Below are 25,312 nucleotides of genomic sequence, written 5' to 3'. Positions count from 1 at the left end.
CATACTAGTTGTGTGAACTTGGGCAAGTCATTTAGCCTCTGTTTGCCTTAACCCCCTAGAGAAGGAAATGGCAAACTACTCCAGTATCTTTGCCAAGAAAACCCCATGGACAGTATAGTCCATGGTCCATGGGTGGTCCTTTTTAAGAATAAAGGACAGGGGGGCAGAGCCAAGATAGTAGAGAGGAAGCAGCAAACTGCCAGAGCTCTCCTTCTGTTCCCTCAAAAAGAACAATAAATCAAGCCTCTGGACGGATTCTGAAACTACAGAACCTGAAAAGAGACAGAGAGACACAGTCTTCCAAACGGAGATAATTTAGAAAACTTCAGGAAAAGGTCGGTCTGACTCGGGCAAAAGGGAGGCCCAGCGCAGGGCAGCAGCCCAACACCAAGGGGGTCGGGGAAAGTCAGCAGGAGCTGCGGGCCACAGCCGAACAACTGAGGCCCCTGGAACCTGGCTCAAAAATCTGGTGGCCAAGAAGGACAGTGGAAAAACCTACCTGCACCGGTCGGGAGGGCAGGCTGTAGGGCCATGAACAGGTGGGATCGGGCGCCTGGCCCAGCGCACCCAGACAGGAAGTGCAGGGGGTCGAACTTCACACACTATAAAGGCCTCAGAGTAAAAAGCCAGTCACACAGCACCTATACCCCTGCATGAGAAGCCCAAAACAGGGACCCTGGTGTCCCCAGAGAAGACCTCAACTTAAAAAATAAATAAACAAGGGGGCAGCTAGGTGGTGCAGTGGATAGAGCACCGGCCCTGGATTCAGGAGTACCCGAGTTCAAATCCAGCCTCAGACACTTAACACTTACTAGCTGTGTGACCCTGGGCAAGTCACTTAACTCCAATTGCCTCACAAACAAACAAACAAAAAATAAAATAAAATCAGGATTAAAAAAAAAAAAGCTTTAAATAAACAAGCTGCAATAATGAGTAAGAAGCAAAAAAGAGCCCTCTCCATTGGGAGCTTCTGTATCAATAGGGAAGAAGCCAACACAAACTCAGATGAGGACAATAGCCTCAAATTGCCTACATGTGAAGCCTCATGAGGGAAGGTGAATTGATCTCAAGAACAAAAAGTCTTCCTGGAAGAGCTCAAAAAGGATTTAAAAAATCAATTGAGAGAGGTAGAAGAAAAAATGGGGAGAGAAATGAAAGCAAAACAAGAAAACTATGAAAAAAGAATCAGCAGCTTGGAAAAGGAAGCACAAAATTTCACTGAAGAAAACAATGCAAATGGAAAAAAAGGTGCATAATCTCATTGAAGAAAACAATGCCTTAAAAAATTCATCTGGCCAAATGGAAAAAAAGGTGCATAATCTCATTGAAGAAAACACTGCCTTAAAAAATTCACTTGGCCAAATGAAAAAAAGGTGCATAATCCCATTGAAGAAAACAATGCCTTAAAAATTAAAATGGGACAGTTGGAAGATAAGGAATCCATGAGACACCAGGACTCAGTCAAGCAGAATCAAAAGAATGAAAAAATAGAAGAAAATGTGAAATACCTAATTGGAAAGACAACTGATCTGGAAAACAGATCAAGGAGAGACAATTTGAGAATCCTTGGACTGCCTGAAAGCCATGACCAGAAAAAGAATCTAGACACCATATTCCAGGAAATTATTAAGGAGAACTGCCCTGATATCATAGAATCAGAGGATAAAATCATCATTGAAAGAATCCACCGATCACCTCCTGAAAGAGACCCCAAAAGGAAAACTCCAAGGAATATTGTAGCCAAATTCCAGAATTATCAGGTGAAGGAGAAAATACTCCAAGCAGCCAGAAAGAAGCAATTTAAATATCATGGAGCCACAGTCAGGATTGCTCAGGACCTGGCAGCTTCAACATTAAAGGACCGCAAGGCTTGGAATATGATATTCCGGAAGGCAAAGGAGCTTGGATTGCAGCCAAGAATCTATTACCCAGCAAAACTGATCATTCTCTTTCAGGGGAAAAGATGGACATTTAATGACGTTGGGGACTTTCAATCTTTCCTGGTGAAAAGATCAGAACTGAATAGAAAATTTGATCTTAATATATAAGACTCAAGAGAAGTTTAAAAAGGTAAACAGAGGGAAAAAAAAAGGTTACCCAATTAGGTTAAATTATTTATATCTCTACATGGGAAGATAATACTCATAACTATTAAGAACTGTAAATGTATTTGGGCAGAGAGAAGGAGTTTACACAGAGGATATAAATATAAATTATCTTTGATGTGATGATACAAAAAAAAATTAAGGGGTTAAAAAGGGAGTCTATGGGAAGGAGAGGAAATGGGAGGTGGAATGGGATGAATTATATCATATGAAGAGGTGAAAAAAAAAACTATTACAATAGAGGGAAAGAAAGGAGGGGTAAACATTGTTTCAACCCTACTCTCATTAGATTTGATTCAAAGAGGGAATAACATATACGTTCATTGGGATAAAGAAACTTAGCTCATTCTTTAGGGAAGCAAAAGGGGAAGGGAAAGGGGGGGACTGATAGAAGGGAGGACAAAAGCAAGGGAGAAAAGGGTAAAGAAAAGAGGGGGGGTGACAAAGGGAGGGCAGATTGGGGGAGGCAGGGGTAAGAAGTAAAACGTTGGTGAGGAGGAATAGGGTGAAAGAAGGGGGGAAAAGTACAAAGGGGATAAATAGAATGGAGGGGAATAGACAGTCAGTAATAATAACTGTGAATGTGAATGGGATGAACTCTGCTATAAAACAGAAGTAAATTGCAGAGTGGATTAAAACCAGAATCCTACAATATGCTGTTTACAAGAAACACATTTGAAGCAGAGAGATACACACAGAGTAAAGGTAAAAGGCTGGAGCAGAATATATTATGCCTCAGCTAAAGTTAAAAAAAGCAGATAAATAATTTAATAATTTAACCTAATTGGGTAACCTTTTTTCTTTTAATTTACTTATTCAGTGCCATACCAACCGACTACCTAAAAATTATTTTATAGAGCTAGAAAAAATAATAACAAAATTAATCTGGAAAAACAAAAAAATCAAGAATATCCAGGGAAATAATGAAAAAAAATTCACAGGAAGGTGGGTTAGCGGTACCAAACCTAGAGTTTTACTATAAAGCGGCAGTCATCAAAACTATCTGGTACTGGCTAAAAAATAGAATGGTAGATCAATGGAATAGGATAGGCACAGGAAATGCAGTAGTAAATGACACTAGTAATGTAGTGTTTGATAAACCCAAAGACTCCAGTTTCTGGGATAGGAGCTCAGTATTTGACCAAAACTGCTGGGAAAACTGAAAGATAGTATGGCAGAAATTAGTCATAGACCAACATCTTACACCTTATACTAAAATAAGGTCAAAATGGATACATAGTTTAGACATAAGAGGCGATACCATAGGTAAATTAGGAGAGAAAGGAATAGTCTACCTTTCAGGGGAAGCAAAACAGTTTATGACCAAATAAGAGATAGAGTATATTATAAAATGCAAAATGGATGATTTTGATTACATTAAATTAAAAAATTTTTGTACAAACAGAAGCAATGAATCCAAAATTAGAAGGGAGGCAGAAAGCTGGGAAACAATTTTTGAGGCCAGTACTTCTGATAAAGGCCTCATCTCTAAAATATATAGGGAACTAAATCAAATTTATAAGAATCCAAGTCATTCCCCAATTGAGAAATGGTCAAAGGATATGAACAGGCAGTTTTCTGATGAAGAAACCAAAGCTATCTATTCCCATATGAAAAAATGCTCTAAATCTCTGATGATTAGAGAGATGCAAATTAAAACAACTCTGAGGTACCACCTGACACCTATCAGATTGGCTAAAATGACAAAAAAGGAAAATAATAAATGTTGGAGAAACTGTGGGAAAATTGGAACACTAATGCATTGTTGGTGGAGCTATGAACTGATCCAACCATTCTGGAGAGCAATTTGGAATTATGCCCAAAGGGTGATAAAGCTGTCCATACCCTTTGACCCAGCAATACCACTTTTAGGTCTTTTCCCCAAAGAAATCATGGAAAGGGGAAAGGGACCCACATGTACAAAAATATTTATAGCTGCTCTTTATGTGGTGGCAAGGAATTGGAAGTTGAGGGCATGCCCATCAATTGGGGAATGGCTGGACAAGTTGTGGTATAGGAATACAATGGAATACTATTGTGCTGTAAGAAATGATGAGCAGGAGGAGTTCAGAGAAACCTGGAGGGTCTTGCATGGGCTGATGATGAGTGAGATGAGCAGAACCAGAAGAACATTGTACACAGTATCATCAACATTGAGTGTTGATCTACTGTGATGGACTATATTCTTCTCACCAATGCAATGGTACAGAAGAGTTCCAGGGAACTCATGATAGAAGAGGATCTCCAAATCCAAGAAAGAAAAAAAAAAAGAACTATGGAGTATAGATGCTGAATGAACCATACTATTTCTTTTGTTTTTGGTGCTGTTGTTTTTTATATTTTGAGGTTTTTCATCATTGCTCTGATTTTTCTCTTATAACATGACTAATGCAGAAATAGGATTAATGTTATATATATATATATATATATATATATATATAAAATCTATATCAGATTACCTGCTGTGTAAGGGAGGGGTGAGGGAGGGGAGGGAGGGAGAAAAATATGAAATTGGAAAGCCTGTATAAACAAAAGTTGAGAACTATCTTTACATGTAATGGGAAAAAATTTAAAAAAATACTTTATTAATTAAAAAAAAGAGAAAAAAAGAATAAAGGACAGGGGGCAGCTAGGTGGTGCAGTGGATAAAGCACAGATCCTGGATTCAGGAAGACCTGAGTTCAAATCCCACCTCAGACTCTTCACACTTACTAGCTGTGTGACCCTGGGCAAGTCACCTAACCCTCATTGCCCCACCCCAAACAAAACAAAACAAATATTAAAGGACAAACAACAATCTGTGAGTTGTAGTAGCTGCCCCCTGGGGACCCAACCAACCAGTTCCAGCTGGATAATGCTGCTATTTTCTCCTTCCTTCCTTCCTTCCTTCCTTCCTTCCTTCCTTCCTTCCTTCCTTCCTTCCTTCCTTCCTTCCTTCCTTCCTTCCTTCCTTCCTTCCTTCCTTCCTTCCTTCCTTCCTTCCTTCCTTCCTTCCTTCCTTCCTTCCTCCTTTCCCTCTGTCCACATGGGGAATCATACCCTTACATATGCATGCTCTGCACAAAGGAATGCTCTAAATCTCTAATGATTTTTGATTTCTTAAACCTCAAGATATCTTGGGGTTTGGGAGCTAGATATTTTTTCCTTCCCTACTTATTTATTCTAAGGTTGTTTTTCTCCCTGAAGAACTGGGACAATTAATTCTTTTGTTTCATCTAGTTTTATGATTTCTTGAAATTGAGCTCTGAAAAAACAGCTTTTGAAAAAGCCCATTGGGATTCAAATGGAGCTACTTGGCTATGCCTTTAAACCCAAATCACTGGCTCTCCCTGACTGGCCAATAATAGGTTCCAACCCAAGCTTCACTTACTTGTTTGGGTTTTGATGGCTCAGAGGGAATGTAAATAGCAATTGTTTCTATTCTGGCCAGAAATCCTGAGGGTTTTCCTCTCCTAGATTCTTTTGAGTAGGCAAACTAGGCTATCCTTTGCCTCAGTTCTTACCCTGCTTTAAATCAATAAATGGGTATTGCCTCAGACAAACTGAGACCTGTGAAAAACCTTAGCTTTAAAAGGCCAAAGTCTCCCAATGCACCTGGGGCCATCTCTAGTCATAGTGACTTGTCTTGCCACTGAACTCAGATGACTCTGGAGGAGAGAGTGAGGTTGATGACTTTGCACAGCCCTGCCTCATTTAAATCCAATTTACTTGCAAGTCATCTTCCTCCTGATGTTGTTGGTCCTCTTTGAGAAGAAAGGATGAACAACAACAAACAAGGAGATTGTGAAGAGTCCAACATGACTGAACAACAACAGTTTAGCAAACTAAGAAAGTTAAATACTGCTCCCACTCTTCAAAAATGATAGGAAGAATATAAAGCTCTTAGCATTTTAGCCTATTTCTGGTTGACTCACTAGGAGCACATGGGCCTAGTAGGTCCTCAATACATATTTGTTGAATGGATAAGATAATCAAGATAGCTGTCAATTTGACAGAGTATGAACCTACAGTGGATTTTCATCTCAGCATTATTTTGTCAAGGCTAAATTTTGTTTTGAATGCTTATTCAGCTCAGCAAACTGCCTGAGTGGCCCATCACCTGATTTTTATATGCTAATAATTGTTTTTACATTTTAAAATACATTAATAGCCTACAAGTCCTTCATTTGCTGACCTCTAGTCCAAATGCCCTCATTTTACAGATGAAGAAATGGAAAGTTAAGTGACTTGTCCAAGGTCACACAAGTATGCTAGAGCAGAGAGGGCCAAGGTCTTCCAGCTCCAAATCCATTTATTTAAGAAATCCTTTCTTTTTTTTTCATACCGACTAAATTTATCATCATTATTAGTTCTCTCCTGGCAGTTATTTTGCTTGTTTCCCATCAAGATCAAAGGCATACTTGAGGGGGAGGAGAGGAAGAACATATTGTTCAAGTAGTAAAGGAAGAAAAAAAAAAAACATTTTATGCTGCCGTAGACTGAATGACTCCCTTCTTTTACTTGACTACAAAGGTGATGACCAAACTCCATTCTAACATCAATTCTGCCTTCCATAATTAAAGGGAAAAGCAGCAGCACTTAGATGTCAGCAAACTAATGCTTACAAGTGTTGGCCTGCGCACATCCATTGAAATATAAACAGGGCCCCTCTGACTAGGGATTGTAAAAGGTGCCAGAAGCAATTTTCAAAGGAAGAATAATTCCATTTCCCTTCTTTCTCAGTGCCCAGCTGGCTAAGTACCCACCGGGAAGAAGCCTCCTGTTTGCCTGCCTGCCAATGATTACAGCCTTTTTACTTTAGACTAATTGAGTGGATTCATGGACACATTTGTTGTTGACAAAAAAGTACAGGAGCCGATAGAAAATGGGAGGAGAATCCTGAGAGAGTCTTCTAATTTAGCATTTTGTGCTTCACTTTCAAGTGCTTCACAAGCTTTTCAAAGTACTTAGGCATGAATTTAATCACTCCTTACAGTACCCACATCAAGTAAATTAGTACCGTGCTCTCTCTCTCTGCAGGTGTGGAAAAAAAGACACAAAATAGGTTGAACCTCCTGCCTGGGTTCGCCTAATACATTTGTAGGAGAATCAGCCACAAAATTTAACGCCCTTAAACTTCCAGTTAATGATATATACTTATTTATATTGCTTCTTCTAAGGCTTGATTTACACAGATTTGTAGAATTTGTTTAGCCAATATCCTTGTGAGAGAAAGATGAGAAGAGGGCCACAGATGTTATTTATTTCTATTTCTACAAATTGGGAAGTAAAGATTTAAGGGATTTTTAAAAATATCATGTAACAAGAGAATTTGATTTCATCCCCTTCACTGATGAGGTCCAATTGGATCTAGAATCAGAAGGTGTGGGCTGTCCTGACAGTTCTGTAATTTACTAACCATGTGATCTTACCCAGAGGTAAAGTCAGGTACCAGCGTCACCCATAAAATGAGGGGGTTTGTGGCATGGGGGAAGCAGGTGGTGGGGGTCCTTAGGTATTTCTCTATAAAGAATTGAGCTCTTACACACAATCCAATTAGAATAAAATGGTCTTTTATTTGGGCACTAGAGAAAGTGACCAAGAGGGAAGTGGAAGACTTAGCCTCAAGGGGAGGAGGTGGTTTAGAGACATCTTTCTCCTTTGAGAACAGAAGAAAGGCCAAAACTTTCATAGAGAATAGATGGTGTGACCACCTGACAGTGGAAAGTTCCTTTTGGGGTGGGGTGGGGAAAGCTTGAATGAGGGGTGGTGGTCCTGATTTCTGGAGTTATCTCTATCCCCTGGCTCTGCTCAAGTGGTAGCCTCGCCTAAAGGATTTATCTCCCCTTACTCCTTAGGAGGGTCTGTTCATTAGTTTTGCTTCTCAAGGAGAAAACTTCTGAGTTATCCCAGGCCCATATCAGTCTGTATTTTGTAATTTTAAAAAAGTGGTCTCTTCCCATTCCACTTCCTATGATTCTATGTTGCTTTTTTACTAAAATAATTGTAGTGTATTAGAAATTAAACTGGACCCAGGAGACCAAGATTAGCTGCATGATTGGACAAGATATAACCTCCAAGTTTCAGTTTTCTAACCTGTAAATTAAGAATAATGATACCTGTACTACTTTCTCACAGGATTGTAGGAAAAATAATATGTAAAGCTTAAAGTCCTATGTAATTCTGGGTTTATTGTCAGAGCTATAACTAGGGTGAGGTGACTGGGCTTTTTACCAGGATGCCAAAATTTAGAGGGCTCTGAAAGAACGTGTATTAGTTCATCATGTAGGGACAACTGAATTTAGCACCTAATTTGTTATTGTTGTTTAGTCATTTTTTTTTTCAGTTGTGTCTGACTCTTTATGATCCCATTTGGGGTTTTCTTGGCAAAGATACTGAAGTGGTTTGCCATTTTCTTCTCCGACTCATTTTATAGATGAGGAAACTGAGTCAAACAGGGTTAAGTGACTTGCCCAAAGTCACACAACTAGTAAGTGCCTGGGGCTGAACTTGAACTCATAAAGATGAGTCTGATTCCAAGTCCAGTGCTCTATCCACTTTACCACCTTGCTGCCCTAGAGAGTCCCTAATTAGCATGGATAATTAGTTAAAATAAAAAGCTACCAGGTGGTGTGTTTCCTTCTCCAAAGCAGCCTGGACTAGTATCCTAAACAATCTCCTGAAGTAACAAGCAGAGACAGGAAGGAAAAGAGGCAGGGTCTAGTGTCTCAAGGTCTGAGGTTTATCTTAAAATATTGATCTTAGGGTGTTAATGCCCCTCTCTTTGGGAACTTTCGCTCTGGCAATTTCCCTCTTGTGAGAATAGGTTTTCCTTTTACCAGTTCCTGCTATCTTGTCTGCCAGGAAAGCTTTTTATTTATTTCTTATTTAAATAATTTTATTTTTCATTTATATTTTATTTATTGGCCTTTATTTAGCATTTAAGGTTAGCATTTACTTCTTGCTTCATTGTGCTTCTTCCAAAATATATCTGATGAAGATGCTTCTCTATCACTGTTTCTTTTTCTTTTCATGTTCGTTCCCACTGTCTGATTTTCCATGGATTGTTCACCATTTGAACTAGCCTTCATAATCTGAATCATAAAAGCTTACATTTGCATAATGCTCTTCATTTTCCAAATTGCTTTTCTATTCTTTATCTCCTTTGATTCTTGAATAGCCAAGTAAAGAAAGTAAGGTCTGATTATGCCTTCTCCTGATGACAAATCTGAAGTGACTCATTATTGCCTTGAGAATAAAACACAAACCCCTTAGTCTATCCTTTAAAGCCCTCCACCATCTGGCTCCAACCACCCTTCCAGACTCATTTCATGTTATTCTCCTTCATACCGGCCCCATTCCAGCCAAAGTGGCTCAATTGCGTTCCTGAGCTTGACGCTCCAGCTCCTGTCTTCATGCTTTTGTAGAAGTTATTCTGCATTCCTGAAATGGACCCCTTGCTCACTTTCAGCAGTTAGAGTCCCTAACTTCCTTCACACCTCAAGCCAGGTGCAGCCTCCCACATGAAGTCTTTCCAGTGTTAGGGTCTCTCTCTGTCTCTGTCTGTCTCCCTCCCTTCCTTCCTCCCTCCCTCTCTCTTCCTCTCTCCCCCTCTCTCCCTCTCCTCCTCTCCCCCTCTTTTCCTCATCCTCCCTTCCTCTCTTCTCCCTCTTCCTTTCCATTTCCCTCTCCTCTTTTTCTCCTCATCCCCATCTTCTTTCTCTCCCTCTCCCCCTTCTCTCCTTGTATCAACTAATCTGTTTACATTTTTGTATCCTGCAGTAGAATGTAAAATCCTTGAGAGCAGAAGCTCTGGTTTCTGTTTTCGTTCCCTTGTACCTAGAACACAGTAGTTTCTTAGTAAATGTTTACTGAACCAAATTTAAAGTGGGGCAAGGTATTATTACACACATTTGATAGACGAGGAAACAGACACAGAGAGGTTACTGACTTTCTAACTAATGGCTGAGCCAGGACCAAAATCTAGCTCTCAGACTTCCATCAACCCAGGTATTCATTATATACTTATCTAAGAGACTATTTACATTTTTAAAGTAATTAATTTATTGGTGTTGATATATTTTGTTTTAGTCACCTTCATTTGTGAATAATATCCTTCCCCCTTTCCCTCCCCAGTGAGCCAACCCTTGTAGCAAAGAAGAAACAATAAAGACAAATTTTAAACAGCATTTCAGCAAAACTAACTTGTGTACTGACTTTGACAGTATAGTCAATGCTCCTAAACCATAGTCCTCCTGCTTTCTAATGAAAGCTTTTTTCCCCACCAATGTTTTTTTTTTCACTTAATAGTATTTTTTCATTTATTTGTAAAGATAGTTTCAACATTCATTTTTGTAAGATTCTGAGTTCCAAATTTTTCCTCCCTCCTTCCCTTCTCACCCCCTCCCCAGCACAGCAGGCAGCAGTCTGATATAGATTATACATGTACCATCATATTAAACATATTTCCACATCAGTCATATTGTGAAAGAAGAATCAGAACAAAAGGGGAAAACCATGAGGAAGAAAAAACAAAAAGAAGCAACAAAAGTGAAAATAGTATGCTTTAATCTGCATTCAGACTCCGTAACTCTTTCTCTGGATGTGGATAGCATTTTCCATCACTGAATCTTTTGAAATTGTCTGGGGTCATTGTATTGCTGAGAAGAGCTAAGTCTATCATAGTTGATCATTGCCCAATGTTGCTGTTACTGTGTACAATGCTCTCCTGGTTCTGCTCACTTCACTCAGCATCAGTTCATGTAAGTCCAGATTTTTCTGAAATCTGCCTGCTCATCATTTCTTATAGCACAATGGTATTCCATTATATTCATATATCACAACTTGTTCAGCCATTTTCCAATTGATGGGCATTCTCTCAATTCCCAATTCTTTGCCACCACAAAAAGAGCAGCTATAAATATTTTTGTATATATAGGTCCTTTTCTTTTTTTATGATCTCTTTGGGATACAGACTTAGTAGTGGTATTGCTAGGTCAAAGGGAATGCACAGTTTCATAGCCCACCAAGATGTTATTTCAGAAACAGTGTGTCATCTTTTTGAAAGAGCTCTCTTTGTATTAGAGATATACTATAGTGGAAAACAAATGCCTCTGAATCAGAGAACCTGGATTCGAATCTTAGCCCTACTTTAAAACCTCTGTGACCCTGGACAAAACACTTAGAGAAAGGCTTAGAGAAGCCTTTCTTTTTTCATATATAAAATGATTATCATAAAACTTCTACATTATATACTTCATAGGGTTATTGTGAGCAAAGTATGTTATAAATATGAGCTATTATTATATTTTTATTAACTAAGTGCTCATTTATGTACTCAGTAATGCTGTAGTAGTCCTGTAAGGAGAAATGGATGCTTCTATGATGATCATCTATATACATTTGTAAATAAACAACTGTGATGAAATAATGAGATTTAGCAGATACTCAAAGACCCACCTGGAGATTAATCTAGACTGATTGAATCAAGTGAGAGTGATTAACTACTGATTAACCTACTTCAGGTTAACTGGATTGTAATCACACCTTGAGAACACCTTCAGAACCAATGGATTTGGATGATGCCAACCAATCAGCTTGAAGCAGTGTGTAAGGACCGCCTCTGTTCCAGACCTATAAAAAGCTTCCACAAGGTGTTTGCTGGAGAGAGTTCGTGATTGAAGCAGGCTTGTGGCAGAGGACTTGAGGAAGAACCAGACCAGGCTGGAACTCTAGGCTAAATAGGCTTTTTTCTTAACTTTCTGAACTCCATGGGAATATCTGTATGCTTTAATAAATGTTTAACGCCTAAGGACTGGTGCTAAAGCTTCTTCATTTTTTTTTTTTTTAGGTCAGGCAATTGGGGTTAAGTGACTTGCCCAGGGTCACACAGCTAGTAAGTGTTGAGTGTCTGAGGCTGGATTTGAACTCAGGTCCTCCTGACTCCAGGGCCAGTGCTCTATCCATGGTGCTAAAGCTTCTAATTTAAGGCGACCACAATTTAGATTTTAAACATCACACAACTAATATGATCTAGGTGGTTGAAGAGTTCTGACTTATGGTCCATGGTTCCAATTCTTGATGATCCCTCTACTACAGAAAAATTGGAAGAGATCAGAGAAGAATGACAGTTATTACAGACTTTAGAAATAGGACTCAGAAATAAGAATTGTTGAGATAATATAGCTTAAAAGGGAAAGATTTTTAAAAATAATTTTCTGGGATATAAATTAAGATATATAAAAATAAGGAATGGAAAGATGTTTTAAAGTAATGCCCACTAAGTTCACAAGTTTTAAGAAAAAGAATTTAGCTCCTTTCTATTGTTTTGGTAATTTGTTGCATAGAAGGGAGAGATCTGGCCTCTGAATCAGGAAGACCTGGGCTAAGTCCATTTTCTGCCATATGTTAACTGTGTTACCTGAGAAAGTTACCTCAGAGCCCAAGGTTATTTTCTCATTTGTTCCTCACAACAACCCTGGGGAGGTGGGTGCTATTATTAACATCTTCATTTTACAGATGAGGAAACTGAGGCAAACAGGTAAAGTGACTTCCTCAAGGTCACACAGCATATGTCTGGGGCTGACTCCAGGCCCAGAGTTCTATCCACTGTGCCAACTAGCTGCCCAGCCAGATTGTTTTCTGAGATTATAATTTGCAGAACAGGGTTGCATGGAGAAGTTTTATTCACTGGGAGGTCCCTATAGCAGAGAAATCTTAAATCTATACTAAAGAATAATACTTGGCATTTATATACAAAGTGCTTTCTGTATGTTATAATTGAAGCCTCATACCAGCCCTGTGAAGTAGATACTACAAATAATGAGGAAACTGGGGCTCAGAGGGGTTAAAGCATTCGACCACAGTCACCCAGCTTGTAAATGTGAAAGACAAGATTTGAATCCAGCACTGCAGGGAGAAAGCTCTCTTGGAATCCTAGGGCCTAACCATAAGTATATTATGAGTTAAATTAAATAGATTAAGTTGAACTTGATATAAATTGCAAACCAATTAGCATCATCCTTCATGTGAAAGGATATCAACAACACTTCCTAAATCAATAATTTAAATACATTCCCTTAGGAGTAAGAACTCATTAGATTATTACCACATCCCTCCTCTCAAAAATTATATATTTCATTAATATAGAGGCATGAATTATATATCAAGATTATTTTTAGAGAAGTTCAGTCATCATAAGACCTATGAATAGCTGATAACTAGTTGTAAGTTTGAAAGATAAATTCTAAAGTTTGTTTTTTCATTACATTTTAACTTGAAATATTTTAGGGATACCATAAAAATCAATCATAGTACCCCAAAACTCTATGGAGCAGTTAGGAGATGTGCTCTTAAAGTAATTAAAGAAAAGCATTTGTGAGGAAAAAATTGAGTTGATAAAAGATGATTAGAAATATTGGTATGTCATTAAACATAATCAACAAAGATTCAAGTGTCTGTTGTGTGTCAGGCATTGTTAATTTCTAGGAATACAAAGAAAGAAGTAAAACAATCCCTGCCCTGAAGGTCCTTATATTCCAATAGGGAAAACAATATGCACATATATCCAGAATATACACAAAATATACATATGTAACAGTGGCTGGGGGGGTGGGGGGTGGAGTGGGTGGGGGTTAAAGGTGTTTGGCTAAAGAGAAACCCTACAGAGGAAATTACTAGGAAAGTAGAGTGGCTAGATGGTGTAGTGGACTGACTGAATGACCCAGAGCTTTTTTTCAACTCAGGTTCTATGACTAGCAACCCTTAAGGAAATGAAAGGGATCCTAGCTGTTGTTAAGATAAGATGATTTTATTTGGGAATGGCAAAGACTAATGTAGCTCTCACCTGGTTGGGAATCCCAGATCAAAACCATGAGAAATTCTTTGACCAAGTAACTATCCTGCCTTAGGAAATGTTTTGCCTCTTCCAATATTTTTCCTGCCAACACCTCAAATTGGTTCCTGACCCACATCCTATCCTCACACCCTTGGGTACAAAACCCTGACAGAGGTTGTTTGTTGTTGTTGTTCAGTTGTATCTGATTCTCAGTGACCCCATTTGGGATTTTCTTGGCAGTGATACTGAAGTAGTTTGCCATTTCCTTTTCCAGTCCATTTTACAGAGAAAGAAACTGAGACTGAGTTAAGTGGCTTGCCTAGGGTCACACAGCTAGTCAGTGTCTGAGGCTAGATTTGAACTCAGGAAGATGTCTTCCTTACTCTAGGCCTGACACTGAGTTGAAAAAAAGCTCTGGGTCATTCAGTCCAAGCCAAACTTGAACAGTAATTGTTTCTCCAATATTCCTGAAAAAAGGTTCATTGAGCTTCCACTTGAGAACAGCAAGTTTGTGATGGAGAGATCAAGAAGAGCAGCTGTTAGACAGTTTTTCCTTATGGGAGTGGAAATGTGGCTCTCTCTTTCACCTACTGCTCCTGCCCCCCGGACAGTGTTGTTGTTGCTGTTGTGACCCCCATCTGGGGTTTTCTTGGCAAAGATCCTGGAGTGATTTGCCATTTCCTTCTCCAGCTCATCTTAGAGATGAGGAACTGAGGCAAATAGTGTTAAGAGACTTGCCCAGAGTCACACAGCTAGTAAGCGTTTGAGGCTGCATTCAAACTCAGATCTTCCTGACTCCAAGTCTGGTGCTCTATCCACTTTGCCCCCAAGCTGCTAATGGAAAAGTATAGAGCCAATTTAATCCCTTTCTTCTAAAATGGTCTTTTGAATACTTTAAGATAGTTCTCATTCCCTACACTCCCAACCACCCCCTGTAAATTTTCTTCAAGCTAAACAATTCCAGATCTCTCAAGAGAGCCTCCCATGGTATGGTTTTCAAGATAGCTTGGCTACTTCTCTTTCATGGACTGCAGACTGAATGCCCTTCCGAAAATGTGTTGTGCAGAATTGAACAAAATAATCCAAGTGTGGTCTGAACAGGGCAGAGTATAGTTTAACTCTCACCTTCTTTGTCCTTCACACTATGCAGTCTAGAGTTCTGTTATCTTTGTTGGCTGACATGTTACTCTGTTGATCCACACTGAGCTTGAAGTCTATCTGAAATCCCTAAAATTATTTCTTCACAAACATATCTTCAGCTTCAGTCATGGTTTTGTTTTTTTTCAGTCATGTTCAACTCCTCATGGCCCCATTTGGAAAGTTCTTGGCAAAGATATTGGAGGAGTTGACCATTTCTTTCTCCAGTTTGTTTTACAGATGAGGAAACTGAAGCAAACAGGGTGAAGTGACTTGCCCAGGGTCACACAGCTAGTAAGTGTCCGATGCTAGATTTGAACCCAGGTCTTTTTTACTCCAGACCTAGATCTCTATCCACTAAACGGCTTAGCGGCCCATGTCTTTCATATTCTGTAAAGTTGTTTTTTTGGTTTTTTTCCCCCAATCCCAATGAAGGCTTCACATTTATCTCTATTAACTTTCACCAAGTAATATAGAAGAGTAGATAGCAAGTAAGCTGGCCTTACAACCAGGAAGCCTGAGTTCTTAGCCTCTGACAGATACTGGCTGTGTGACCTGGAATAGGTGATATAACTTTTCAATACCTTAGGCAACTCTCTAAGATGCATAAGTGGCAGAGAAGGTGCTTATTAATATTGGTAAAGGGATTTTTTTTCCATCTGGGAGTTCCCTGTATCAATGGAACCACTGGTTTTTATCCCTGCCCCTATTGCCCTAAATTTAGCCTATAGTAAATGGGACCTATCATTCTGATTTTGGTCAAGGGCTTTGGGTATATTACTTTGTGGTTAATGTTAGATATTCCTTCCAATTTTATGTGATCCGCAGATTTGATATATGTCCTTGTCCTATGCCATAGGAACATTCATGTAGGTATCTGGAGACAGAGTAACATTGTTTGGCTAGACTGAGGACTTGACCCATGCTCTGTCCCACATGTGGCACCTCTGTCCAGTTGGTTAGCTGGAGCTGGGAGTAGATACAGAGATAAAAACAAAACAAAACAAAACAAAAAAAACCCTCCAATAATCAAGTTAGTTCCTGCCCTGCCCCCAAACCAAAATGTTTTGTGTTTTTGCTAGTGAATCAGTCAAAGAAGAAACTTGTATTTTACTGGCAATTTCAATAGGTAAATAGACAAGCAAACTAATACAAGCAGGGAGAGGGACTCCTTACTACTTGAAGGGTTGAGGATTCATAAGACTTCATTTAGGATGGGGTGCCTAAGCTGAGCCTGGGACTGAGATAAGGATTCTGAAAGATAGAAGGACATTCTAGGCATGGAGGATAGCCTGTGTACATTCATGGTAAGGGGAGATGGAATGTCAAATCTGTGGAATAGCTAGTCCAGTTTTACTGAGACACAGAGTACATGAAGTAAAGTAATATGATGTAAAACTGGAAAAAGGTAAATGGGAGCCAGATTGCCCAGATGTCTAAATTTGGGGGTTGTTAATCTATATTTTATCCTAGAGGTAATAGTGAGCTATTGAAGAATTTTGAGCATGGTTAGACTTGGCCCTAATAAGGTAATTTTAGCAACTAAGGATAGATTAGAGAAGATACTAGAAGGAAAGTGATCAATTAGAAGCCTACAATAGTATTTATTTATTTGTTTATATATAATTATAATAGCAAGAGGTGCACAAGGCCTGTGGCCTTGTGAGTAGAAGGTATTCTTCACTCAGCTGGCTTCCCAGGCCTACCTCTGAAATCCACTAAGCTGTAGCAACTTACCTGAGGCAGGCAGTTACAGAGTGAGAGAATACCTGACTTCTTGTGTACCCCTCCCCCCCAAAAGAGGGTTTTGTCCAGTCACTGTTAAAATAATAATGTGAAAGAGACACAATAGACAAAAAGCAATTATTCCATTTTGCAGGATAGCAGAAAGAAACACAGACTTAGTATGAAAAATAAAGAGAACAATGCCAAGTTACCATCTCAGTTCCTCATTTTGTTCTGCCATTGGTGACGAGAGTGATTGGGTGGATTCACTGGGGTCGTCTTTTTCATAGATGGAAACATATCTTAAATTGTGACTTTGCCAAGTTTGGAGATTTTATTTTCCTCTACAGGATTTCTATTCTTTTTTATGCATCTCTGTGATATCTATGCCTGATTTTTTTTTCTTTTTTCTATTTCTTCCTAGGATTTGCTCTGCTTGGAGGTCATCCTTGTTTCCTGACAACCCAAGATATTCATTTGGGAGTGAATGAAAGTCTCACAGACACTGCTCGGTTCGTAAACAAACCTTTACTAATCTACTGCAAATGTGTATTTAGAATATATGCCTGGATCACACTCATGGAACAAAAGCATGGGTGCCTCTGTAAGCAATTCCAACAAGGTGTTTTTGGTTTTAGCCAGAGGCTCAATCGGTTAACAAGCATTTATTAAGCTCCTACTATATGCCAGGCACTATACAGATACTAGGCATGCAAGGAGCAAAGTCACTTTCTTACCTCAAGAAGCTTACATTCTACTAGGGTATTCGAAACACAATGCAAATCAAATAGGAGACTTGAGCAAGGCTTTGTACAGCAGAGATGTTCTCCCGACTCTCTGCCTGTAGGGAATAGCAAAATGGAGCAGCAGGTAATTACAAAAGCCTTTCCACTGGACTATTTAGAAGAGTCAAATAGTTGGAAGGCAGCTGGTATATCCTAAAACGATTATTGAATGTAAATGTTGCCGGAGAGACTGATGCAGGCCATTCTGCTTTTGGATAGCTCTCATTGTTAGGAGGGGCCTATGGGGTGCTCAGGAGGACTAGCACCTCCAGTGTGAGGGCATGCTCAGCCCTATTCAGGGCTGTTTATTCCCCTTTGGTGTCTGTCTTGTCTATCAACCAGCTCTCACTTGTAGCCCTAACTTTCATTTGTTGCTTTTGGGTATGCTCTTTGGGGCCAAACAGAACAAATCTGATTTTCTTTCCATGAGAGCCCTTCAGATAGTTGAAATCAGTTATCCTGAATCTGGGCCTTTCTTTTCTCCAGGCTAATCATGCCTACTTCCTTAAATCAGTCCTCATATGATACAGACTACAGTCCAGTTGCTTTCCTCTAGACATTCTCTGGTCTATCAATGTCTTTTTTAGGCAGGGATGCCCTGAATAGGACATCACAGAAGAAGTCTAACAAAAGCAGGCTACGATGGGATCATTAACTTCTCATTTCTGGATGCCATGTCCCTCTAAATGCATGATGGATTAACTTTTTTTAGCTACCTCATCATACTGCTGACTCATCTAGTGTGTAGTTTACTAAAATCTCTAGGTTTTGAGGTTTTTTTTTGGGGGGGGGGCGCTGATGCTAGGTTATATGTGCCTCCATCATCTCCTACTTGTGAAGTGTTTTTTTGTATGTATATTCCCAAATACTTTTATTTAGTAATAAACTATTATTATAATTCATAATAATAAACATAATGTATTAGATTTCATCTTGTTCTATTCAGACCAATGCTCCATTCTGTTGACAGCTTTTTAGATCCTGACTGTTTGGTACAGGGGACAGATAGCCCTCCTAACTTTGAGTAATTGCAAATCCAGTGACCATAACATCTGCATCTTGATAAATAAGTTAAATAGCACAGGGCCAAATATGGATAGAAGCCTGAGGTACCCCATTAGATATCTCCTGCCAAATTTGTGCTGGACACCCCCTCCAGTCACCCAACCCGGTTCTGAATCCATCAAATTATTACTTTCTATTCCATATCCCTTCATCTTCTCCAGAAGAACAGTTTGAGATATTTTACCAAAAGCTTTGCTAAGATTTGGCTCAGGTCAGGTAAAGAATTTATTAAGGGGGCAGCTAGGTGGCACAGTGGATAAAGCACCGGCCCTGTATTCAGGAGGACCTGAGTTCAAATCCGACCTCAGACACTTGACACTTACTAGCTGTGTGACCCTGGACAAGTCACTTAACCCTCATTGCTCTGCCAAAAAAAAAAAAGTTATTAAGGACTTATGTGCCAGACCCAGTGCTAAATGCTGGAAATACAAACAAAAGGAAAGATAGTCTCTGCCCACAAGGAGTGTATATTCTAATGGGAGCCCTGGAGATAATTCATAAAAGAGAGCTGACACCCAAGGGGGCAGAGCAAGATACTAGGGTGGGGACAAGGTGTAGATGTTCAGGACCACCAGGTTAGAAGTGAGCTTGGCTCCCTCTCTCAAATGGGAGTGTCAGGCAAGAGCTCACCAATAGGAGAAAGCAGCTGAAGGGGTCAAAACATCTTAAATAAGAAGGAAAGGTAGATGGTGTGGATGTATAAAAGTCAGAAGAGTCCCGAAGAGAGCCAGATTAGAGGTCAAAAAACTATATCCACAGAATTTCCCTCATTTACTAGTTTCCTCTCAGAACAGGAAGTGAGGAGACTCAGCTAGGTGGCACAGAGGATAAAGCACTGGCCCTGGATTCAGGAGGACCTGAGTTCAAATCTAGCCTCAGACACTTGACACTTACTAGCTGTGTGACCCTGGCCAAGTCACTTAACCCTCATTGCCCCACAAAAAAAAAAGAACAGGAAGTGAGGTTAGGCTGGAGGAAGATGAGAATTCCTGAAAACATAGAAAGAACAATAAGAGAGGTTTGAGAACCAAAATAATGTTGCATCACAGAGAAGAGACACCCCAGAAGGAGAGAACTTCAAGGTCAATAGAATCAACAGCCACAATAAGACAAAGAGAATGAGAATAGAGAAAAAAAAATTGTGTTGGGTTCTTTTTTTTTTTTTTAATTACATGTCATGTCTTGGCACGTACTCAGTTCCACCTTTCCTCTTCCTCAAACTCAGCCTATTGACATATTAACTCCTCCTCAGAAGGCCTGTGGGATAGCAAACAGCTCTGCCCTTTGTAGCCTTTAGCTGCAAAACAACCTTGTTGCTTTTTCCACACAAGACAGGAATTTCACTTGCTGATGATGAGAAAACCCCTGAGGTGAGGGGAAAGGTAACCTCTTCCTGTGGCTGAGGAGGAGCCAGGCTCCCTTCATACCAGGATGTTTCTGGAATATAAAGAGCCAGGGCTGATAGCTGAGAGACTTTGGTGCCCGCGAGACGTTTAGAGCCTCAAGGGTTCATAGGAGATCAGGAAACTAAATTTCAGGTGTTGCTCGAGGTGGCTTAATTCAACCCGATTTCCCTGACTTTTGTCTTCTTATTGCGATGACTTATATCCCCGCTTCTTCCTGCCATCCCTGGCCTGGCTGCAATGAGTCTTGGAGGAGGCTTCAGATTCAGCTACTCCAAGCTGGATGCACTTACATGGTCAAAGATATGGATTTGTTCATTCCTTTTCACTAAGTACTCACCTTTTTTCATAGGGCTGACCCCTCCTACTTACTGACTCTTTAATCTTCCACATCTTTTCTTCCCCCTCCCCTCCAAAAAAAAAGAAGAAAGAAGAAAAGACTACAGCATGATACTCATTCTCCACCAGCACTCTGACCAAAGCCTCATTTTACATAATTTTCAGGTTTTCTTACTCTTTTGTGTCAGTAAAAAGCCTCCCCTGGGGTGCAGGGGGCTAGAAAGGTGAATTTGGAGTCAGGAAGGTCATAGAATCATAGATTTAAAGCTATTAGGGACCTTAGAAGGCACCCCACCCCCCCCCCCCATTTCACAGATGAGAAACCTGAGGCTGGAGAAGGTTGTGAGCTGCTAAGGTGAGCCAGGTAATGTCAGAAATAGTATTTGAAAAACCCAAGTTTTTTGATTCTTAAGTCAGTGACCTTTTATTGGATTCAAATCCAGGCTTTCTGACATTCTGGCTGTATTGTCCTGAGCAATTTACTTAACCTCTCTAAGCTCCAGGGGATAAGTCAACACTATAAGTTGCCAACTGATCTTCATTGGTAAGAGAGAGTTTCCTCACTTTGTTTAATGACATCACAGGTCTTATGAAAAACCCAACACATTGTTTCCTTTACTGTACTTACACATCTCCTCTTATCTGAGCTCAGATCCAACCTGGTTTTTAAAAGTTGTGGGCTTCTTCAAAGTGCTAGGAAGTATTCTAAGCAACCAAAAAGAGCCTTCCATTATTCTGACACAGGATATTCGGGATGGGAATGGGAGCTGGGGTGAGCTCTTAAGGCACCTGAAAGGAGTTTTCAGGCACAGTGTTTAAAACTGGGGTCCTGAAGTCAGGAGGATCTGAGTTCCAATTTTACTACTACTTAACTAGCTGTGACCCTGGACAAGTCAATTAACCTCTGTCTGTCTCCATAATAGTACCCACTTCACAAGGTTGTGAGCATCAAATGAGATATTTGTAAAAGCATTTAGTACAATTCCTAACACATGGTAGGAACGATGTAAATACTTATTTCCTACTCCTTTTCCTTCCCTTTCAATTCAGAGTGGTAACAATTTTGGCCTAACTGTTGACCACTTGGCTTTGAACACAGAGACATAAGACTAAGTTTCTAAGTTGTTCAGTCTGGTCCAGGACATATGGCAATCTCATGACCCCCCAAAAAACTATAAAATAAAAGGAATATAAAAAAAGAAGAAATAGAATGCATACACACTATGAAATCTTTTAGCACTGAAGGAAGATAAGATTCATTCTATCTGTCCCTGTTCCCTTATGAACTCATTCATCTAAGCCTGAGACCATAACATTTTATAATCACCATGCTGTGCAAATTGTTCTGTAGTTCTATATTTGGGTTAGGACAGATCATGCAAATGCAATAAACAGAGGGAATGAGACCTAGTTTTGCTTATGTTGGTGACGGATGGCCATGACTGCCGGAAGCCATGCTGCCCCATGGGCAAACAGACCTCCCTTTCTTCATCTTTTCAACAAAAATGAAAGTAGACAGAAATAAGAGCATCACTACTGTGGGGAGGAGCGGGAAGTATTTTGAGCATCTATAATCTCATTTGTAGCACTTATTTTTTAAAAAAAATGCTTTCACAGACTTTAAGAGTTGTATTTTAAATTGATGGGAGATTATATAAAGCCCAGATGACTTGTAATGTTTCTAGAGCCTTGCTATAGTTATATGTTTGTCAGTCTTTCCAATAAAAGTTCTTCTAAAAAATCTTAGTAGTCTCCCCCCAAGAAAATTCTCAATGATTTATAGCATCTTTGAGTGAAATAAAATTAAAATGCATTTCTGCTGACAACATAATAAAGCAGTACTTAGCATTTAAACTCTGTTGCTGGTTAATGAGCCTCATTTATTGGGGAAAAACAATTTGAGGGCTACTTCATGTTCTTGATATACCTCAAGATCTCTTTTTCATATCAGCAGGATACTGGAAGAGAGCAAGCATTGTCACATGTTTCAGCAGCAGAGATAGAGTGATAGGACCTTAGCGATAGGACAGTGACTTCCTAACCCCAGACTTCAAATCAAGCTTTAATTGACACCATTTCAAACTTTGTAATCTTAATGGGAAATTTTTTATCCCTCTTCCTACTCTAACTAGAAGAAGACCAGCCGTTTCACTCATTTGACTCTGCCACCAACTGACTTTATGACCTTCTGATTTGGAATTCTCCACTCTTTCCACAACAACCTGCTTTTATCATGTTTGTGCAAGCCATTCCATAACTGTAAAACACAATTTGAATGAAAGCTAGGGAACCTACATTTGTCTGTATGAACTTCATATTCACATACTGTTGGAAAGTTTCTAGGTTACTTTCACATTTGATTTTCATAAAACCCCTTTGAGGGGGAGGCAAGGAATATATCACTTGCCCTATTTTACATATGAGGAAAGAGAGAATACAAATTGGTCAAGGGCCTTGCCCAAATTCACCTGGAAAGTCTATAGCAGGGCTAACTCTGGAACCCACATTTTTTTACTTCCATGGAAAGTGTGGATTTATTTTTTACTTCTTATTATTATTTTTGGTGAGGCAATTGGGGTTAAGTGACTTTCCCAGGGTCACACAGCTAGTAAGTGTTAAGTGTCTGAGGCCGCATTCGAACTCAGGTCCTCCTGAATCCAGGGCCGGTGCTCTATCTACTGCACCACCTAGCTACCCCCTTACTTATTATAATAGCATATATATGCATAACACTTTACAAAATGATTTGCATGTATCTTTAGATTCTCATGTGTAAGGTAAGAAGTTAGTATAATTCCCATTTTATGGATGGGGAAACTAAGGGTCAGTGAGGTAAAGTGATTTTTTTAAGGTCATGCAGCCTCAAACCCAACTGTACATTCAACCTTTAATCAATAAATACCAATTAAGTGTGAATGCAAAGAAGGAACAACCAAAGATTTTGCTCATAAATCAGAAAATAGAATTGTTATAGACTAGTTGAGAATAGAGATATAATGACAACAAAATAAAGGAAAACTTCTTGGGAAAGAATGCAGCAAAAGAATGTTACTTAAAATAGTATGCTAGAGGGGAGTAGGAAGAGAAGATTTTTGAACCACATGCCCAAATTAGCAGAGAAAGAAGGAGATCAAAAGAAAGGGGAGCGATAGATGAATAAGTAAATTTTTAAAAATTTAAACAGTGTCAAGAACTAGATACAGTGTTCTAGATGTAATCTGATGAGTGCAGAATGAAGGATATCTTACTTTCTGTGATCTGGACAGCATGGTTTTTTAAACTGCATTTTTATCAGTGATGTCCCACTCATGGTGTGTGACTGGTTCAATTAAAAAATCCAACATTTCTTCAAATGCAGAGCCAGAACTAGCATGAGTTGAACAAGGCTTTGCCTTCTTCCCTGGGAGAGCACACTTCCTCACATGTACCCACACTTTGCCTCATGAGCCTTCCTTGAAGCATGGGAAAACTGATCAATAGTACTCTCTAAGGGTATTCTGTCCCACCCAACAGTGGGACCTTCCTATATACTATCATACCTATGTCACGTGGTGGCTCTGTGCTACCCTCTTTCCCCCACTATTCATTGCTACTATCCTTTCCTTCCAAATGAATTTGACTTGAGTGTATTGTTCAGTCTTTCAGTTGTATCTAACTCTTCATGACCCCATGGATCACAGCACACCAGACCCTTCTTTCTTCCACTTTCTTTTGAAGTCTATCCAAACTCATGCTCATTTTTTCCATGACACTATCTATCTATCTCATTACCTTCTTTTGCCTTCAGTGTTTCCCATCATCAGGGTCTTTCCAATAAGTCCCATTTTCTCATCATGTGGCCAAAATATTTAAGCTTTAGCTTCAGTATTTGACCTTCCAGTGCCTCAGATATAGTTTTGCCTAATTATGGCTCTAGCCATACTGTTTACCTAAATATGGCTCTAGCCAATCAGTATGCACTGATGCTGAACCAAGTGTATATTTGTATCTTCTCCCCCCTCCCCCCCCCCCGTTTTTCTTTCTTTCAATAAATGGTGGTCTGGAGATCATGGAGCTACAAGGCACTTTATAGGTCTACTTAGCAACTATTCCTTGCTACACTGCCCCTTTCCCCAATTAACTAATTTTAATATGAAGATCTGAAGATCAGTGGAAGGTTAATTAATACCCTCAAGATGGTAGTGTATTTGGAAAAAATAACAACAAAACAAAACAAGACTCTAGATTTCTGTTGTATTTAGTTTCCAATTCACTCCCTTAATCTTCTGCCTGTTGAATCCATCTTGTTGATATTTAACTAGCATTCTATCCTGTCAAGATTGTTTGGGATCTTGGATTTCATAATCTGGGGTATTAGCTGTGCCTTCCAAGTTTGTGTCAGTTGCAGACCTCATAAACATTCTTCTAGGTCAGAAAATTATTGTTTTTGGACAGAGGCCATTGTAAGATTTCCAGCTCTAGAAACAGGTTTAGTGTATTCCTTAGGGAAAGTGTACAAAGCTCCCAGAGAGGATGTTACAATTTCTGAATGTACTAATACTCATTTTAATTGGATTTTTGTGAATAATATAATCTACATGGTACGGGGTGGGGGGGGGATGGCACTGGATTCAGCCAGAGGTCCTGGGCTCAGATCCTACCTCTGTCACTTGCTATCTGTATGATTGAGAAAGTCATCTAACTTCTTTGGATCTAAGTTCCTCTTCCACAAAGTAAGGAGGTTAGATGAGATGGTCATTTTACTTCTAAATTTATGATCTCATTAATGATATCCCGATTTCAACATAGTATCCAAAGTCACTTTGAAAGCTAGAATGAGTTTTGTTGTTTTTCAGTTGTTTCAGTTGTGTCCGACTCTTCATGACTTCATTTGGAATTTTCTTGGCAAACATACTGAAGTGGTTTGCCATTTTTTTCTCCAACTCATTTTATAGATGA

General features: G+C 39.4%; 1 protein-coding gene across 1 annotated transcript in view; it reads left to right on the top strand.

Moving 5' to 3' along the window:
- OTC (ornithine transcarbamylase) overlaps positions 1 to 25,312 on the top strand; it is an 80,221-nt gene that overhangs the window by 32,926 nt on the left and 21,983 nt on the right. Inside the window, exon 4 of the mRNA XM_043997604.1 lies at positions 17,207 to 17,294. Within this exon, the coding sequence (XP_043853539.1) occupies positions 17,207 to 17,294 (88 nt within the window). The remainder of the gene's footprint in view (positions 1 to 17,206; positions 17,295 to 25,312) is intronic.

This window comes from Dromiciops gliroides, chromosome 3 (assembly GCF_019393635.1).
Source record: "Dromiciops gliroides isolate mDroGli1 chromosome 3, mDroGli1.pri, whole genome shotgun sequence".
NCBI classification, from domain to species: Eukaryota; Metazoa; Chordata; class Mammalia; order Microbiotheria; family Microbiotheriidae; genus Dromiciops; species Dromiciops gliroides.
This window is presented reverse-complemented; position numbering and strand designations above follow the sequence as displayed.